Raw genomic sequence first — 21,244 nt, forward strand, 5'->3', positions numbered from 1 at the left:
GGAAGTGGGAATAATTTCTTTAAAAAGTAACATTTGAAATTTAAAATGGTTCCCTTGGGGTCTAACCCTGCCATCAATAAGCTATAGGTACAGCAGTTGTCTTGCACATATTTAATTCATGGCAAGACTGAAGGGTCAGCATTCAAAATGTGATGTTATAATTTTTGTATTCTGAGCAGGCAATCCATATGTGTGTGTGTGTGTGTGTGTGTGTGTGTGTATACGTACGCACGTGTGAATTAGGTATAAGCCAACTTCACCAGTTCATTTCTTTTTGGGGTGGCCATAGCTCAGTGGAAGAGCATTTGCTTTGCATGTAACAGGTCCCTAGTTCAATACTGGGCATCTCCAGGTAGGACTGGATAACCCCTACATGAAATCCTGGAAAGCTGATACCATTCAGCATAGACAATGGCTGAGCCAGGTGGACAGATAGACTGACTCAATAAAAGGCACCTTCTATGTTTATTGTGGATTCCCTCTGTCTGGCATCCAGCTCCTCCTGAATTTATTTATTTAATCCACCAGTCTTTCTTCCAGCAGTGATAGGTACTATCTCAAGTTTTCTTTTCTTTTTTGTGGTGTTTTATGATTGTGCACAACTGAACCAGTAAAACAACACAAATAAAGAATCTTGATGCAACCTTGCATCCAAAACAGCATTTCTTCAATGTGTGCAAAACTGTGACAAATTCCACGTACAAAGTGCTCTGTACCACATTTGAGGAGGATGGGGGTATGGAACAGTTCAAATTTGGAAACAGGATCAGGTAATAATTCAGATCTCAGAATAATTGTCAAATTGATGCTCAGTTTCCACTTAATCCCCTACAAGGTACTAGGACTCAAGTCCAATTAAACCCAATGATATGTCTGAGTAATCATGGTTAGAAATCAAACTCAAATATTAAATTTGTTCTCATCTCTTAGAAACTGCTTCTAATTGTGTTATACTTTGAGCCATTCTTCCTTATTAAGAATAAGATGGATCCAAGTCTTTGATTGGATTTGTACCGTGATCAGCACCAGAGTGGAAGGGGAGTCAATAAGTCAATAGCAGTTTTGATGTCAGAATCAGGTTCCTATCAAGATCCCTCCCAAGGGAACTGGCCGTGAAGGCAGAGACTGAATCCGGTGTTCCTATTAGTAAGCAGGTGGAGAGATGATAAAGCAGGGATTTTCGGAGCTCAGGTTGCAACTGCTAAAGATCTGAGGAGAAGTCTTCAATATTTAATACAAAATCCAATATTCATTCCATGTTCAAACTGATTAGGCATTAGCTGAACAAGAACAGCACTGAGACAGCTTGTTTGAAGAGGAGAGAGCCATAAACTGTTAAAAAGACAACCATAAAAATTAAAGATAAATTCCAAGGGTAAATCTAAATGTCACAGTGGGAGCTGTTATCGGCATGCATATGTTCCCCATAATGGGTATTTATAATAGGTTACGGCAAAGTATGTCATACTAGCAGTGCTGTAGTTAAGAATCTGTCAGCAGTTCCTCTCTGAGTGTTATCACTCACAATGCTGCTGCAAAGCAATCACCCAGCTGATTGTGGTGCCAAGGCTGTGTTTATTGTTTTGAGCTTCTCCCCGCTTCCCTCTACCCACTCTATAAGGGGGGGGGGAGAAGTCCCCCAGTAGCTGAAACGGTTTAGAAACCTATCCATGGAGGTTTGCGGAAATGGGTTGATTTTTGGCACCCTGCTTTGGGCCTGAAAAGACGAAAGGCACACAACAGTGGGATGGATCCAGTCAAAAGCTGCCGCCCTAATCCCACTTATCTGGGGGTTGGGATGCTGGAGAATTCTGATGAAGGCAGAAATAGGAGTGGAAGTTGCCATTGTACATTTATTAGTTCCATGTCCAGAATGGAAATCAATCCAGTGAATACGATCAGTTGTTGCAGCTGCCGTTGCTTTCAGTCCACTAAACAATTTGAAATTGATGACATTTCCTCCACCATTTGCATTATGTTTCCTTTGCATTGAAATTAATGGTGTGGAATAACATAATGGCAATGTAATTTATGTAACTTACATAATTACACCACAGTGGACAGTGAGAAGACACTTTTTTGTGGAGGCAGACTGCAGAGGAATGGAAACAGTGTTGCATGCAATTAATACAGTATGGAATGCAAAATGATGCCTTCTTACATCCTACCTGTTTACTATTATTGATGGATTATTGAATATTGCTTTATTTGATATAAAGTGTTTATTTTAAAGATATTGTGACTTTTTTGTATTGAATCAGATTTGATTCAGTAAAACATGTTTGATGTTTGATTATGGTGCTATGTGTTGGAAGCCGCCCAGAGTGGCTGGGGCAACCCAGCCAGATGGGCGGGGTATAAATAAAATTATTATTATTATTATTATTATTATTATTATTATTATCTGAGAGTAGGCCCCACAGAATTCAATAGGACCTATGTCTGAGTAGACATGGTTGGAATTGGGCGGTAAGTTATTTGAATTCAGTTGAACACAGTTTCCACTGGGAGTTAAATTAAGCCATAACTAACTTGTCCCACTGGTTTCAGAGAGGCCTAAATTCAACTAGCTTAGTCTGGATTCAATCCAATTTCAACAATATAATGATAGCCACAGAAAGGAAAGAAATCTCAAGTAGTCATGCATGCTTAATAGTACATGTTGCTGACACTTAAGCCTTGTGCAGGCATTATTAGCTTCCATGTGCAGCAACACAGAAGCATGAGTGGGGCCATGTCAAGTAAACCTGTCCCTGATGTATCACATACGATCTATGACCCAGGGATGGGAAACCTCATTTTAGCCCTGGAGCCACATTCCCTTCTAGGCAACCTTCCAGAGGCCATATGGGTGGGACGAGGCAAAAAAGGATGGAGCAGTGAATATAATTTTTACGCTTGCCCAGTAGGCTAGCTTTTACACACACAGTTCTTGCACACACATCCAGACAAGGAAGAGCCATTAACAGAGATCAAGGACACATTCCAACCTGTCAGAAAGCACTCAAGGAGAGTGCAAAGCAAGGCCAGTGAAGATTGTGGCCTGGGGAGAGACAATGTGTCTGGGAAGGGGCTGTGGCCATGAGCGTGTTCCAAGGACCAGCCTGGAGAGCCACCTTTTGCTCCGGGCCTCTGATTGTGTGTACAGCCTGAACATATGCAGTGTGAGGGGCTGTTGTGAATCTAGTTTTACACATGAAAACTTCCATGAGATCTGGAACAAATATCAGCCAGTCTGGATTGAGCATGCAACTAGGGGTGGGAGCTTTTCTGCACCATCAGGCGTTTTGTTCCTGTGTAACTATAATTTCTGCACAGGGCTTTGGTTGCAACAGTTTTAGACCTATTAGCTTGTGCTATTGCACTGTGCAAATGATCAATATCAATAACGTGCCTCACATTTAAAATTTCTTGTGTAAACTGGAACTGAATTGGTTGGCTGTGTGTGCAGAACTGATCGCTGAATCTTGCTTGACCAGAACCAGAACCAATCCAGAACAGCATCAGATGCAGCCAAACCTGAACTGAATTTAAAAAAGGAATGGCTTGACTCGCTTGTCTATCTATGTACCTATCTGAGCAAAGGCACTAAGCCAGTCCCCCCCCCCCCAACTTCTAATTGGAAAAGACAACACTTTACTATTCATTGGTGGCAAGCAGTGGAACCAAGAAGGCCTCTGTGGTACGATGTTTCACATCTTGTGTGTCACACCTGAAAAAGGCGTGTTTCTACCTGCTATATTTCAGATGGCACAGGGACATAAAGCAGGGCTTCTGTACTGTGGCGAGATGTGTTATATTTTAATTTATAGTAACAATTTTTACATTTGCATGTAGACATAGAAATCATCACATGCAACTTTTATGCCAATTTGATGTGCTCTTTTACCATCTTATTTTGGTGATGCAAACACTCTTTTTTGGCAACGCATTACTGGCCTAATAAAATTTCGTCAACAACCCAGAGGACTAGAATTGTTAACAGAAAAATCAAATCAAATAAATAAGAACTGAGATTCACTAGAAGCTATAGAGCAACTGTTGCAACTTATCATGACAAACTGAAAGCATATTTTTGTTGATTTTTTTAAACAATTAATACTAAGCAGTAGCCTGATTGTTTTCTTGATCATCAAATCTGGATATTCTCATTAGATATTTTTATTTAAATACACACATTTAGATATTATGTCATTTATTATTTTTATTTCAAAAGTTCATAACCACTTTTGCTTGAAATAAGACATGCAATTCACTTAAACTATTAGAAAGAAGAGAAATGGCACATTGTGATATATAAGTTCTCAGGAGGATTCTGACAAATTCTCACGATTATTGGCATAACTTTCCTGCCCTGCTCCCAAATGGGAAATAGATTCTGTGGCAGTTGAAATGTGTATTATTAAACTCCTTAAGTGATCCAGAATGGTTCCCAGTAGGCAGGGAAAAAACATTCTAAGTATAGCAAAATCTAAATTCTCAGGTCTAAGGCTTTCCTGCTCAACTCCCATTTGATTCAGTCCCATAATATTTAAACTCGCCATCATTGTTACATTAAAATAAATCAAAATGTATGTCACCAGGACATATTATGATTTCTTGCTTCTATGTTGCTAAGTAGAGGCAGATGAGAGCATAGGGGACAGCGCTATGATTTCCAGTTTAATTTATTGCTGCCAATCAGCTGTCAAGCCCACGCGTGTCCCCCAGGCAAAGTGTAGCTCTGTACTATTCTCAGAATGAGTGCCCTCCAAGTGGTTTGACCAGTGGTGAGGATGGGCTGCCGAGGTGTGGAGAAGCAGTGGAGCAGACTGCAGCAAGGGTTTATGAACCATCCACCATTTAAAATTTCCCACAAGACTCTGGTGCAGTTTTGCTCTATTTGGATATTGTGGGCATTTTAAGGTGGTGAACCATCTGCCATTAAGTTAAACACTAGGATCAGAGGAACAGGTGGGCCCGAATTCTGCTTCCCACATCAGCACCAAGGGGCTCTCCTAGCAAGCTTGCTTGTTGATATGGGTAAAAGTAGGAGTCTGTCCAGAGCTGAATCCACTGTGACCTCCTACAATCCACCTTGAAAGATATTCCTTTATCATTGATCTGGCCCAGGGGTGGACAACCTTAATGTTTTACATGATGGGTTTCATTTGAAGACAGTTCAGAAACTGCAGCTGGTGCAGCATTCGGTGGCAAGGTTGCTGATCGGGGCAAGAGAGTCTGAACAAGTAACACCAATTCTGCCATGACTGCACTGGTTACCACTTTGTTTCTGGGATCAATTCAAAGAAATGCTTTTGACCTATAAAGCCTTATGAGGTTCAGGACCCAGTACCTCAAAGACCGCCTCTCCTTACATAAACTGACCCAGACCCTGCAATCATCATTGGAGACCCTTCTTTGCTTACCCACTCCACAGGAGGCTTGGAGGGTGGGAATACGAGACTGGACCATTTCAGTGGTGCCCTCACACACTTGTGGAATACTCTCCCCACCTTCCTCTATATTTTAGGTGTAAAATAAAGGTGTGTTGTTTTTTCTTTACTCAGGCTTTTGGTCCTTATATTGAAGGGTAGCACTGTTTTATCTCTTTAGTTGCATTTTTTTTGATTTTTATTGAAAGTTCTGAATTGGTTGTAATGTAAGTCACTTTGGGCCCCTCTGTGAGAAAAGTGATTAACAACTTAATTAATAAATAAATAATCAATCAATCAATCAGTCCCTTCTGGGCAACCTTGCAGAGGTCAGACGTCAGCGATTAAATGCAAAAATGGGCAGAGCAACAAATGAAGATTTTATCTTTGTACAGTGGGCTAGTTTTTATGCACATCCATCTCTATCCTCCATCCAGGCAAGCAAGATGCATTCTCAAGTCAGGCAAAGCAGTTGAGGTGCGCAAAGTAGGATAGGCATGGCTTGGGGAGGTCAGGTGTGGCTAGGGAGGGGGGGTAAGGTATGGGGAAAGTTTTGTGGACCAGTTAGAGAGGTTTAGAGAGATGCATTTGGTCCCCGAGCCAAAAGTTTTCCCCACCCCACCCTGTTCTAGGAGATTAGCCTTTGTGCTTTCAGTAGAAATTGTTCTCTTGGAATCATAGGGTGCACATAGGTGTTCTATTACAGGTGTGACAGAGGTACCTTTTGCTGTTTTGTAAATAGATGTTTGTCTCTTCCTCTTTGTTTTGTTATGTTTTGAGGCAGAACACCTGCCTGCTGGGGATGCCTATTGGCTGGCAGCTGTGATGTCATAAGCCCCAATTTCCAAAGCACTTTGACAAGTTCTTTTCCCCCTCTTAATATGGCCAAGAATAAACAGACAATATGCCTCTTAAAAGATAATTAAAGGCATCTGCCAGCCTGACAAAACTAGCAGCTGTTGCAACATTGGATGATTGCTATGTAAAGTTGGTTGCTTTTTCAGTGCTGCAGAGATATTACTCCTCTCAAATCAACTGGAAATAGAGTTAAAACAGAGGTTCCACAAAACACTAAAAGTACTTTACTATTTAGCAATGCCCTTTTCAATAGCCCATATCCTTCTGTAATACTTGTGTGTATACTTGTATTCTGTAATACAAGTAAGGCCTGTTCAGTAACAGTGCCTTGCACTGTTAAAACTTTTTTCCATATAAGTTCTACATGTTTAACGAATTGCCCCTTAATTGCCCCTTAAATAGCCAGCTTCTGTTCTCCACTCATGTGTATGTGTGCGCGTGTGTGCACATGTTTGCCTCCAGTTACTGATTTCATTGTTCCTCCCCCCTTTTAATTGCAAAATAGCATTTTGCTTTCCCAAAGGAAGACACATCTTTAAGCCAGTTGTTGCACATATGTGATCTTTATTTATTTTTTTCCCATTCCCTATTTTAGCTTTAAATGAGCCTACCATAGACTATGGTTTCCAAAGACTCCAGAAAGTTATACCAAGACATCCTGGTGACCCAGAACGACTAGCCAAGGTAAAAAGTTTTCTATGTTACTTAACATATTTTTGAAACATTGAAAGAATAAATATTCTATGTGTATCTAAATGTATGCCAGTTTAACTGACTGGTTAAACCAGGGTGATACTATCTAGATAATATGGACTATAACTGCCATTTCCCTGACCATTGACTAAACTTGGCTAGAGCTGATGGTAGCTGGAATCCACAATATCTGGAGGACACCATGTTTTCTACTCATGCATTAGTCTAATAAAATCAATCAATGGAGATTTCTTAATAAATAACTCCCACATTAAACATTCATAAATGAAGGGCCAGAGTAAGCACTGGAGGTCAAATTGACACATATAATCTCCAAACAAATGTGAGTGGTCAAAGGATGGGCTTACTTGCAACATCTGTTTTCTATCATATTTAGTAAATGGCACAGCAATAACCATGGTAACTTGTGTAATCTCATCATTGTTACTTCCCCATGCCATTCAAAAATTCTGTGATGGAATCCATTGAATGAGACAGTGACCAAAAAGGAGAGAGATTCCTGGGGAATTTAATTGTCCACAAACCTGCTTTCCACACGTTTCACAGCTACAGCCTCTCCGTCATAAGCTGGCCTGTCGGAGAATTCCCCTGGCTGGCTGCAAAGGAGGGCGGTATAGATTGCCATCCACTGGAATTCAAATTGGCCAATCATTGGCCAGAGAGGGCAGTGCTTGGGTGACAGACCAGAGGGAAGTACAAGTCTTCGCTCCAGTCTGCCACCCAGCTACTATATAGCCTGGCTGATTTTCTGTTCATTTCTTTGACACTGGACCTACTCCCCAAAATGTGGCTGTCCTTCCAAATGAGAAACTTGTTGGTTGTCCACTGCAACCAACTTATTTTTTAAGGGAGAAAAGGATAACCTCAAGGAAGAGTTAGATTTGTTGCAGAGACCTAGCAGTGTGAGAGTGCAAATGATGTGATACGTAGCATCATTATGGCTACATATAACATCAGAGCAAATCTGAGTCATTCTAACGTGGAATCCTGTTTGCCAGAGACTTGCTGGCTATTCCTTCTTTATAACCATTGGTTGTCCTTCTTCCTTCCTTGCAGGAGATGCTATTGAAAAGAGCAGCTGACCTAGTTGAAGCACTGTATGGAACGCCACACAATAATCAGGTCTGAACACACACCCCTTTCTCTTCCCACTTCTCTCTCTGCAGACATTCATTGAATGGTGGGGGGGGGGGGGGAGAGACACCAGGATTGAGCTAGCTGCCCTTTCTCTACACCTCTGCACATTTATCTGAACAAAACCAATGAGCTGCCCTTTCTCTACACCTCTGCACATTTATCTGAACAAAACCAATGAGCTCCTGCTGCAGAATCGAGGCCCTGCAAGGTCCCAGTTGCACATACACAGATTATATTTATTTCTAATTGCCTATGAAATTGCATGCACATCTTCAGATTTTTTTAGATCAAGACAGCAACCTTTTTTCTATCAGAGGCTGCATTCTCTTTGGGGCAATTTGTTGGGAGTCACATACCAGCATTGTGTGGGGCTGGAGACAAAAATGAGTCTTTCACTCATTTTTCTCATGCTAATAATAATAATAATAATAATAATAATAATAATATATTTATACCCCGCCCATCTGGCTGGGCTTCCCCAGCCACTCTGGGCGGCTTCCAACAAAATATTAAAATAATGTAATACATCAAACATTAAAAGCTTCCCTAAACAGGGCTTGCCTTCAGATGTCTTCTAAAATTCTGGTAGTTGTTGTTCTCTTTGACATCTGCTTTCTTTATCCCTTCTGTCTCCCCATCTCTCTATCTCTCTCTCCCTCTCTCTCCATAGTTGTCAACCTTTCCCTTTTCTTGTGAGGAATCCTATTCGGAATAAGGGAATTTCCCTTAAAAAATGGGAAACGTTGACAGCTTCTCTCTCTCTCTCTCTCTCTCTCTCTCTCTCTCTCTCTCTCTCTCTCTCTCTCTGTCCCTGATTTATCCATCCATCCATGACAAGAGCCAAGGGCTGCATGAAAATGGACTGAGGACCACATGCGGCCCTGGAGATGCAGATTGTCCACCTGTGTTTTTAAATAAATATGTGGAGGTTTTGAGCAAGGACAACAGGCCTGACCCTAATTTTTAGGGGTGTGCGTCAGATTCAAATGAATCCCAAATCTCAGCCTGAGGTTGCTGCCTCAGAGGGATTTAGGACTTGTCAGAGGCAAAGCAGGACCTGTACAAGGTGTCATATGGCAAAGTGCGGACCCATGAAGCACTTTGTGGTGCCGGTGCATTCCAGACATTAAAAAAGGTCGTGCAAACAAGTGTCGGCCAAAAACAAAAATAATGTCTCTAAGCTGGAATAACACCAGGGGAAGCAAGAGCAAAGACTGGGGTGGAGAGAGCTTGGAGGAAGAGCTCCATTGCGACTGATTCATCAAGCCTGAAATCAGAGGGACTGAATCCTTTTTGTTCTCTCACCTCCACTGCCCACCAAATCAACTTTAAAGGTATCTAGCACAAAAAACACTTTGTCCGGTTTGGCAGGTTTTTTTACTCCAGGACACCTCACTCATGTCTGCAGTTTTCAGACCAGTTGCCCACAAAACACTAGGGGAGAATAAGTGATTGCTTTTTACAAACCCGAAAACTGTAACGGTTGCCCTTATGTGAAAACTGTTCTGATCATTGAAATATACTCGGAGTCGAGAGTGGATTTCATGCTCTTTATTCAGCTCATAGTGGTGAGGAGGAATGGAAGTTCCCCCACAATATCTTCTTTATATACATTATTTACACAATGGGCTGCACGTGATTGGTTAATTCCGGGATTCTCCTGTAGGCCAATCAGGTTGTGGATTCACTTCCACATGGAGCTGGATTGGGTGGCTCCTGTGGACCAATCATACTGCTGCATTGTCCTAGGACCAATCAGACTGCTGCATTCTGAATCCTATTGTTCAAGGACCAATCAGACTGCTGCATTTTGGATCCTATTCAACTCAGTACATAACACCCATCCTTCTGAAATTTGGCAGGATTCATGCCTTCTGCCTCCAAATTAAGAAGTTATAGACATTTCCTTTTTAAAAAAAAAAAATCAAATTTAAAGGCATCCAGCACAAAAACCCTGGAAAATATTTGCCTATAATATGGCAGGCTTTAACTACTCTGGAGGGCTGCAAATGGCATCCACTCTTGTGAAAAGAGAAAAGAGGTATTTCCAATAGTGAATAAGAATGAGGAGGACCCTTAGCTGAGCTGGGCTGCCTGCTTAAGAACATAAGAACAGGACATTTTTTCAGGTGGAACTCGATGGAAACTCAGTTCCAGCAGCTTTCAGATGGGTGCCATTGTCATTCTAAGAGAATGAAGAAGGTGTTCATGGTGAGTTCTGGTGCCTCTTTTTCTGGAAACATGGCACTGCATGAAGAGGGCTATGCTGTATCAGAATAAAGACCTGTGGAGACCCCATTAGCACATACATGAAACTAGGATGAAACTAGGTTTCTTTGTTTGGTTGCTTCAGTGTTCATCAGTTTATGCTTGCTTACAGTGAATTTCATTTGACATTTCACCTTCCTACAAAGTACTTCAGACTAAGGCAGGATGTTTTCTGAAGTGCAGAACAGGGGTCCGAATTGAAATGCAGCCATCCTTTGAAATCTGCACTGCTCCAAATTTTGCAGCACAGTTCTCCAAATACTGGAGCAAGGGGTGCATAGAATGCATATACAGTGGTACCTCGGTTTTCAAACCTAATCTGTTCTGGAAGACCGTCCGAGTTCTGAAATACTCAAAAACTGAGGTGAAAAGGGTGGTCTGCAAATTTAATAGAGTATATATGTGTGTGTGCGTGTGTGTGTGTGTGTGTGTGTATGTGTGTATTTAATAGAGAAAAATAACATATACACTCAGCGGAAGCCATTCAACTTCCGAGGCGCGTTCGAAAACAGAAGCATTTACTTCCGGGTTTACAGCATTCGAAAACTGAAACATTTGCCAATGGAGACGTTCAAAAGCCGAGGTACCACTGTATTGGTGAAAATAACATATAAAATGAATTATATTGCGATAACCTGCTTTGCAAAAATCTGCATATTGGGGAAAAGTAGATATAAAAATTAGAAACTAGGAGAAACTGAAATTGACAGATTTGCCCATTCTTTATTGCATGCAGGACATTATTCTGAAGCGAGCCGCTGATATCGCAGAAGCTCTCTACAGTGTCCCCAGGAATCCAGGCCAGATCCCTTTGTCCAGCTCTCCGGCTCACAGTAGCATGATGGGCATCAACTCCTACAGTAGCCAGTTGGGAGTCAGCATCTCAGAATCAACACAAGGAAACAATCAAGGTAAGGATCCCAATATTAGAAATATGGAAATGCTGTTTAGCTGTTTTTACCCTAGTTTTATTTACATAATTAGTACATTGCACTTATCAAATGATTGAAGGAGCTTTCTGTTTAAAAAAAACCTATAAATTACACAGTAAAAATATACAGTCCAATAAATACACCATTAAGACTTCACACACACACACACACATATGCATCTTACATATTATTTACTTGGTCACTGCCATAAATTATTAATAAATATGAAATATTATTTAAGTGTTAAATTATAACCCAATCTTTATTCCAATCAAGAGGGACTACTTTTGCATTCTGTTCTGTTTTTTCTTCCTCTAGAATCAAATCATCTATTCCTTTTTCTGAGATTTTTTTTAAAAAAACATAATGGATTCCAACTCCTTATTTCTTATGCTACACTAGGCAGTGACATACTTTGCCCCTGTGAATGCACTGACTTGCCCTGGTTCCAGTTGATCTGTGGTGTGAAGGGGGTTGAATCCTGTGCACCTCTTTGATTCACTGATTATATAGTCCCTGGCTCCTCTCCCTCTTCGATCACATGGGTACTAGTCTTCCTAGAAAGTTGGCTTCCCATTTCTATGATTTGTGGTTGTTTGCTCTCATGATTGGCTTCATCCACAGGAATGCAAGGAGGAATTTTTAGCCTTCCACCCATACCTGGCCTTCTCATTCTGGCTACCCATGGGTGGCTTGTGCATGTTAAGTACGGTAATTTAGGAAGCTGCCTTGTTTCAGATTATTTGTCTATTTAACCTAGAATTGTCTACTCTGGATGCAGCCCTTTAAAGTCACAAGCATTGACATTTTTTTCATCCCTACTAAATGATATTTGTGACTGAAGATGCCAGAGAATAAACCTGGAACTCCTATGTGGAAATCCCAGTGAGCTCTGGTCAATGCAGGTACATTGCTGTATATACACAATACCGTCCTGTGGGCTCAATAGATTCAAAGCTGGTGGGTGCCCTTCCACATTCATTTCTGATCCTTGTTTTGAATGTCTTTAGGCAAGGCAACCATTGCCTCCAATCTACAGCTACTCTTTTATTTGATTTGGTCTCCGTTTCATTCTCCCTGCCCTATCAGTACATTGATTATAGCTCTGGTCAGTTAGCTCTGCCAAACAGACTCGAGGCAAGGGAGCAAGAAGTTGACAGGGAAGCTCAAAGAAAAACAGGTCAACAGCCTGCAAAGCACCCAAGGCTGGAGGAAGACTACAGTTCAGTGATGGAGAACCTCAGGACCAGGCCTCACAACCCCTGCTCTGTGCTCTCAAGTGCTTTGACAATCTTTGTGTCCTTGAACTATAATAATAATAATAATAATAATAATAATAATAATAATAATAATAATTTATACCCGCCCTCCCCAGCCAAGGCTGGGCTCAGGGTGGCTAACAAGCAATAATAAAAACAAGTTGAATGAATACAACTTAAAAACAACATTAAAATATTGAAACATTAAAATATTAAAATGCAGCCTCATCACAGGAGGAGAAAGGAAAAAGAAAGAGGGGGAGGGAATCAAATTGGCTCCAAGCCAAAGGCCAGGCGGAACAACTCTGTCTTACAGACCCTGCGGAAAGAAATCAGATCCTGCAGGGCCCTGGTCTCATGAGGCAGAGCGTTCCACGAGGCCGGGGCCAGAGTTGAAAAGGCCCTGGCTCTGGTTGAGGCTAATCTGACTTCCTTAGGGCCCGGGACCTCAAGGGTGTTGCTATATATGGACCTTAAGGTCCTCCGTGGGACATACCGGGAGAGGCGGTCCCGTAGGTACGAGGATCCTAGGCCATGAAGAGCTTTAAAGGTCAAAACCAGCACCTTAAATCTGACCCTGTACTCCACCGGGAGCCAGTGCAGCTGGAAATAATGCCTCTTACTTGCCTGGATAGAGATAATGCATGTGAAAACATTTGTATGAGTGGAAAGCAGCCTATCTGTGCTGCCTTGAGCCTTTGCTCATTCTTGAGAGAGGCTTCAGGAGTAAACCCCGAGGAACAATCTGTACCCGCTGCCTTGTGGGACATCTTTGGGAGAACAAAACCCTACACAAATCCCTAAGACAGTTGGATGGCACCATGTACACCTCCTTCCAGCAACTCCTGCAGCCAAGCTGGTGCCAAATGTATTGATCTGCTTTCCTTGGGACCACATCAGCGAGGTTGAGAGGGAGGTCTTGTAATCTGGACAGTCCAGGCCTTGCGCCCTGGGGAAGTCACTTCAGTGCTGCAAACATGGCAAAAACAATGCAGGAGGCAGCAGTTACTAGTTATAAGCTCAACCTGTTCGGTGTAAGGTACCAGCACTATGGGGTGCCTTTGTTGGTGGGAGGGATCATTGTGTCTCACTGGTCAGCTACTGCCCACTTTAAGCTGGGCAGCCCCTGGTCAATAAAGTGCTGACCTGCCACTGTCTGCCTGCTTCAGTGGGTGCTTGGAGCTCAGAGTATCACTTGACAAGCAGACTGAACTTCTGCACCAAGTAAAAAAAGAAAAAGAAAACTATCACTCTTGTGCCTAGCAAGCTGGAACCTCAGGACTATGTAACCTGGCTTGCCCACCGACCTGTTGCAGGTCAATAACTCATGGAATGTAGCCTAATGTAGAAAGGTAAAAATCACACCTGCTCTTCCACTTGCTTTTTGGCTCTGGCCCTACCCTACTCACCACTGGAATGACCGCTCCCTGCTTAAAACAGGGGGCGCCCTTTGCGTGGACGCGCGCAGCCCTGGATCTGGAGCGGCCCCATCAGCATAGGCTTGGCTTTGCCTTCCCTCAGGTGGGATACCTGGAGGTCCCCGCCTACCTCAGTCAGTTGTCCAATCCCACCTGGGGGAAGCGTTGCCAAGGAGACCAGGCCAGGTAGGGGGAGGGATTACCTGCCCACACAATAGAGGGAGGATCTTACCTGGGAATCCTCACTTGGCTCCAGAGCTTCTCCCGCCCTACCCACCCTCAGTTAATGTCTTCCTTTGCAGGTTAACTTTTCTTCATAGGTTTTGCAGGTTAACTTTTCTTCACAGGTATGCGGGCGCTGCTACGATAAGGTTGCTGTTAAAGGGCCGGAAAGGAATTTCCCTGCATTGGCAGGTTTCGCCTTTCCCGTAGCAAAACGTCACAACTTTGGCGGTATCAGGCCTTGGGCAGAATCCTTTAGTCCATCTTCCTCTTTGCGGCGGCGATACCAGGGTTCCCCGTTAAAGGGGTTTCTGAAGGGAGGCTTTGACCGTACGCCGAAAGGTCGTCATTGCTCTCCCCTGCGGTGGCGGTGTAACGGGGGCGGCTATCTCTGCTTGAACATATGTTCTCCAGAGCCGGCCCATCCCCTCCCCCCCCCACACACTGGATAACCCTGATGCTCCCTAGGTCCCCGGCTGGGGACTGGGGAGGGAGAATGCCCAATGCCTGAGCCAAGGTCTACCCACATTTGAAATTTAATAAAGTTGTGGCCAATTTAATCCCATAGCACGTTGTCTTGAGTCGTTATTCCACATGACGGGGGGACCGCGCGGGATCTGGGGGACTCCGCCTGTCCACGCAATGAAGGCCCCAGAAGCTTGTCCACAGGGGACTACAGTTCCCCACCCCTGTGGTGTGTACATGTGCCCGACTTTCACCTCTTTTAAATAGGTTTATGAGCCACCATTCATTTTTAAAATTAAGCAAATGAGTTCCAAATGAAAATCCATTCAACTCTCTTTTTGTGTAAATTGGAGCCCTCCTGGAACAATCTTTACAGGTCACAAAGAGGTTACCAGGAGGGGAAGGAGAGTGAAAGTTGGCCTGCCTTTATAAATCACTTATAAAATTGGGAACCTTTGTCCTTTCTGTCTGAAATGATCCTTTGGAGGAGGAAATTGATGTCTTAAAATCTCATAGCAAAGAATAGAAAACAGACATTGCAAGCATGCAGAGATCAGCAGGATCTTCCATTGACAGCAAGGTTTATAAGATGTTCATATTTTTAGTAGCAACTGAAACTCTGGTGCTTTGCCCAAATCATTTGATATCTGGCAGATCTGATACCTTTACAGAATATGCCTGAAAATATCAGACCTATAGGGTGGAAAACAACAAAGGTGCCCAAAGTAGATGATTGTCTGAGTCTCTCATTGAAACCAATTGCAATAAAAAAGAAATGGGAGTGGCGGAAACTAATGAATGTGTTGAAATTGGCAATGCCATAAATGCTACATTAATGAATGAATAACAAAATGAATACAACTTTTAATAATGAAAGTGAAAGGACTAACAAAACTAAAAACAAAAACATCCTGTTACAGCTTTTGCAGGATTTTTTACCCATTCAGAAACCTGCCAAACCTGTTTAGCCAGAAAGCCACAGTGCGGCAAAAAAGTTTTATACATTAGGAGAAGTGGTACCTTAGAAATGAATATAAAATATAAAATTTATATTTTTTTAAAAAAAAATGACATAGCAATACTTAGAAAATTGGGAGCCCCTGGCTTAGAGGAAGAGTAGCCAATGTGAATATTGTTGTGCTTCAGCTCTCGCCATTCTTGACCACTAGTCATCTTGGCTATGAATGATCAGTATTATAATCCAGTGGTGTCTGGAGGACACTGCACCAGTTACCCCTGATCTAAGCCATCATTATTACTCCATAAGCATCTATTGTGTGAAAACATTGCAAAACCTGTTTTTAAACAAACAAACAAACAAACAAACACCCTCTGCAGTGGAGAAGCACCCCCTGAATTGCTTGAAATCCTTGAGAAGATACAGCCTTGACCACAGTTTGCAGCAAATCCCATGTTAATGTTATGAACATTAAAAACATAAGTGCACTAATTTTTTCCAGATCCAGAAACACCCTTTCACATTCTTTCAACAATCAGATGTGATCAGCAAATGTACACATGTTGTCAAACAAAGGCGTGCTCTCCTCAGCCAGAGAAACATGCTTAAGGGGTGAGAAATGGAAAGAAATCATGCACAGCGATCCTTGTGTCTGCAGGCAGCTCTTCGTCCAGCACTCTGGAGTTGGGGTTTGTGCCAGCGTTAGCACACTCGCTAGTGATGTGCCCTGTAAGAGCAGGCCTGTTAGAATAAACAGTAACAATCCTGAGCATGGATTTGGTGTGTGTGTGGAATTTGATTTAGTTCCCATTTAAGGATGAACTTGTCTAATTTTCACTTTCTGAAACAATGCACAGACCAAATCACAGCCAACTGTCACAATTTACATTTCTCCAAATTTCGCAATGGGGGGGGGGCCCACTAGGGGCGCATCAGAAGATGGCTGACAATAACATCTCTCCGACCCACACGAGGTAATTTGGAGGCTGTGATGGGAGTAAATAGCCCCCCTACCCCCCCAGGATTGTGGGGGACGACTGCCCTTGCCTGCTGTGCCCTATACCACCCCCGAATTTGTGGGGATGGGGGCACTAGGCACAATGCCCTCCTGTGGGATTTCGGCGCTCCTGGACGCCGTCTCTGATCCGCGCCACTAGCTGCAAGAACTTCAAAAGAAACAATTTGGATGAAGCGAATGCACATATTTCAAGGAAGGAGGGGGAGTAAAGACTGCTAACAGAAGAGATCTCTGATAAAACAAGACGAGTCGGAGGAACAAGTATAAGTCATGAGAAGATACGCCAAGACTCGGTATGGCAAAGGGACTGATGGGGGAGGGGGGGAAAAACTTTCCTTTCTTTCCTTTATGTGATTAAACAAGAATCCCCCCCCCCTCACAAGTCAGAAATGTCGTTTTAAGGACTTAAGCTGTGGATTTAAGGCTGTGTGGAGATAAACTTTCGAACCAAAGCATGTTTTGAGAAGAGCGTGGAATGTATAAGGGCTTTGGAATGACGCAGTTAAAAGTGCCGTCGCCATATTGGGAAGTTCTGTCGGAGGACTTAAGTCTGGGAGGAGAAATAGAGAAATAGAGCTGTTTTTATATTGTGGGTGAAACTCCTCAGAGGGACTTAAGAACGACAGTTCTGTAATTAAAGATGGAAAGAGCGATGTTATCTATGAAGGCGATGATATATGGAAACCATCTCGATTTGAGGATTGGAAGAACGGAAAAATTCACACAGGATTATTACTGGTGTTTATCGGCTTAAGGACACTATCAGAAGAGATCATAAAGAAAAAAGAGAAAATATATGAACAAGATGTGATGTGGAAACAGCAAGATAAGACTGGATAGAATTATGAACTTTGTTTGGACTGATTTGGACATTAACGCAGTAGCAAGAAGATGATCAGAATCCCCCTTCGGATCTTGAAATATTTACCTCAACAAAATTTAAAATTCAGCTTTGTAATTCGGAATTTATGTGATGTGATTTGATTTGATTGGCCAGTTAATAAAAATTATTAAAAAAAAAAATTTCGCAATGAATTTTTCCAGCCAAGTAATATGTACATATGGATACATGTATGAGCTGAAACACCATGCAAAATAGCATTATAGAGGAAATTACTTGCAAATATATTAGTCAAAACTGCATACAAAAATGTGTTTATTGGGATAAGTTAGCACTAAAAAGCTCATGGGTTTTCATGAGGTTTTTCTTTTAAAAGAGAAAAGATTACTGCAAAATAATAATAATAAAAGAACTGCTTAGCTTCAGTAAGCCTTTAGACCAGAGGTAGGGAACCTGTTTTAGTCCAAGAACCACATTCCCACACAAACAGACTCTTGGGCCAAATGCTAGGGATGGATAGGGCTAGAGGTAAAAGTGGATGAAACAACAGGTGTGCAACTCTCTACAGTAGGTTACATTCCAGCCACACAAAAGTCAGAGGTTTCTACAGATGCACAAATCTCTCCATCCTCCATCCTGTAAAGGAAGTATCACAGTTGAAGGACCCATAATCAGAGGGCAGGGCTGTCTATTTGTGAAGTGCACTGCCACCTAGGTCTCTTCCATATGCAGGATGCCAATATCATTCTTTCCCCCAATTTACAGGTGGGTGGGGGTGGGTGGGGGACTGACATTCTGACTTGTTGAAAAGGTCCTCAGGGTATTAACCTACATTTTATACGTGCAAACCTATTCACTAGTGTAGCCAAAACCTGGGCAGATCAGGGAGACACCAGCAAACCTGGAGGCGATTCTGGTACAAGGGAATGTGTTGCCTGAGGCGCTGTCACCTCCTTCCACCACTGCCCCATTGTCTTCTTTGTGGTAGCACCACTACCACCACTCTTATCTTCTCTCCTACCCCACCCCCATTGCTCTCTCCCTTTCCACCTTCGGCCCCCTCTCTTTCTTTTTATTTAAAAAACAATAGACCCACTACATTTACAGTGTCAGTGCTGACAGCTTCTCTGCCACACACACACACACACACACACACACACACCTCTGCCTCATTATGCCTCACTCTAAGAAATGCTTGAGGGGGTCCTTCTTCAGAGCCAGAAGATGACAAGCACCAGTTTAAACAGCATTTCTAGACACTGTGGCATACCACCCCAGTAGCAGAGGCATTCTTCTGGCCACCTTGCCCAGAATGCCTGGCTCTGCAGAAGGACTCCTTCAGCCCTTTCTCAAGTTGAGGCAGGGAAGAAGAGATGGAGACAGCGGGCGGGGGGGGGGGTGTCAAAATGCTGATGAGAACTTGACTTTTTTTTTCTAAAATGATATGGAAATGTGGAGAAGTGAATTTAAGAATGGGGGCGGGAATGAGAAACTGAGATCAGCAGATTTGTCAACCTACCCCAATGAACCATTGAAATGGATGGGCCTCAATTAGTCATTTTTATTATTTCATTTGGTCCACTCTGAGTATGACCAATGTTGGATACAACAGAGTGTGCCTGACAATGATCCTATGCCATGAAGTAACATAATTCTCAGGGCACTGGGCAGGGGGTGGCTGCACCCACTGTGGTCTTTGTGGCCTTCTCCTCCCCCTTGATGAAAAGCCACTAGCTGATGACAGCATGCTATCATCAGATGGATTCACATCCAGGACCATGGCTGGGCTACTCTGAGCATCACATGGTGGCAACATTTGGTGAAGGGGGTTGTTATAAGAAAAAAGATGGAGGAAAAAGAGAGAGAAACGGGGGGGGGGTCACTACATGCACACTCTTGCCAAGGGAAGAATCCTCAGCCATTAAAGGTAGGATTTTTAAAATGGCAAAATTCTCTCTCCCACCCTCCCCAGATGACTCCAATGCCCTCTGAACCACTGAGATTCATCTAGGGCCAGGACTAGTTTCCTCATCTATGGTAACATTTGTTCCAATGAAATCCAAATCAGTGGAGAAATGCACGGCTGAGAGAGATCATCCCGCTGTCCTCATCTCTGGGCACTCAGAGAATGTTTATTTCTTGTAGGTTACATCCGCAACACAAGCAGCATCTCCCCCCGAGGTTACTCTTCCAGCTCGACCCCTCAGCAGTCTAATTACAGCACCTCCAGTAACAGCATGAACGGCTACAGCAACGTCCCCATGTCGAACCTGGGTGTTCCTGGCTCGCCTGGATTCATTAATGGCTCTCCCACAGGATCTCCCTATGGCTGTGAGTAGTCGTCCCTTCTCTTCCTTTCAGCTGACCTTTGGTTTGTCTTAAGCCAAGAGGCAATCTGCCAGAAAATACTTCTCTCCCCTCCACCGCCAGCTTTCTGGGGCAGTGCACCAGAAGTTTCCCCGACTCTACAACAGGAAATTGAATGCAAAGCTGTTGCAGAATGAGCCTGCCAGGGTGCACCGCTGCTTCTGCCTTCTTGCCTGAACCTGCCAGTTGTGTAGCGTAATGGCTAAATTGTGCAGACCACCCAGTGTCGGCATTTGCCATCCTTGAGAAGCTGTCAGGATCCCAGGACCCGGCAATGATGCCTTCCTATTTAACTGGTGCTCCGATCCAATGAACGCTAGGTGTGGGAGCGGATGTCTTAATTTTTGAAATACCCCTGAAATATCATTGCGGTGGGGCACTGTGGGAAATTTAATGGTAGCTCCATTGCTGTTGCAGCCTCTTTCTGTTTTTGACACCACTAGGTGAATTAACAGAGGGGAAAGGGGTGAATTAATATTGGATGGAGGGGCAGCAGAGGCTCCAGTTCTGGGCTGACCCAAACTCTTGCCTGTGTCATTAACTCACCAGATTGCCTTAGACAAGCCACAGCCCTCCTAGACTCAGCCAGCCCTCTACAAAAAAAGGGTAATAACATTGGCCTGCTTTCCTGTTAAGGAAGTTTCCATTGTGTGCTTGTCTCCAGTGGGCTAAATAATTGACTGTTGAAGAGGGGGATTTTCTGGGTTGGAACACTGGCAGAAATGAAGGTGTTTGTTTTTTTAAAATAAAAAAATAACCCTGTATACAACCCTGATTCAGATCAGGGTACCTGTAGTTTCTTTTTGCATTAAAACTAAGCATATAAATATCTGGCCCTAAGTCAGCAAATAGATGCACTGAATGTAAAAGGAGAAAACTGGAGGGCAATTTTCACATTATGGCTCATCTGCACTACACATTTAACGCAGCATCCTAGCACTTTAAGCAGATGTCGCCTCCCCCAAAGAATCCTGGGAAGTGTAGTTTGTTAAGGGTGCTGAGAGTTGGTAGGAGACCTCCTATTCCTCTCACGGAGCTACAATTCCCAGAGTTCCCTGAGGAAAGGGATTGACTGTTAATCATCTCTAGGAATTGTAGCTCTGTGAGGGGTCTCAGGTCTTAGGATTCTTTGGGGGAAGGCACGACTATTTAAAATGAAATGAATCTGCTTTAAATGTATAGTGCATATGATGCCTATATTTGTGCTCAGGTTTCAATAGCCAAGCACAAGATACTTTGTCAAATCTGAAGCATGGAGGCATGTGGAATAGTGAGGTTTTCACACATTTTCCTCAAAGAGAAGCATATGCTGTTATTTTGTATGTGGAAACCTGCAGTCAGATATAAAATGTAAACTGAAAGCTGACTTATAG

At 43.0% G+C, this 21,244-nt stretch overlaps 1 protein-coding gene across 2 annotated transcripts in view; it reads left to right on the forward strand.

The window, feature by feature from the left end:
* The window catches only part of EBF2 (EBF transcription factor 2), a 260,319-nt gene that overhangs the window by 212,245 nt on the left and 26,830 nt on the right, over positions 1-21,244 (forward strand). For both annotated transcript variants that reach the window (XM_080982465.1, XM_080982464.1), the window contains exons 11-14: positions 6,868-6,956; positions 8,043-8,108; positions 11,128-11,302; positions 19,650-19,835. In XM_080982465.1, the coding sequence (XP_080838591.1) occupies positions 6,868-6,956; positions 8,043-8,108; positions 11,128-11,302; positions 19,650-19,835 (516 nt within the window). The remainder of the gene's footprint in view (positions 1-6,867; positions 6,957-8,042; positions 8,109-11,127; positions 11,303-19,649; positions 19,836-21,244) is intronic.

The sequence above is a fragment of the Podarcis pityusensis genome, assembly GCF_964106645.2.
Source record: "Podarcis pityusensis genome assembly, chromosome: 15".
NCBI classification, from domain to species: domain Eukaryota; kingdom Metazoa; phylum Chordata; class Lepidosauria; order Squamata; family Lacertidae; genus Podarcis; species Podarcis pityusensis.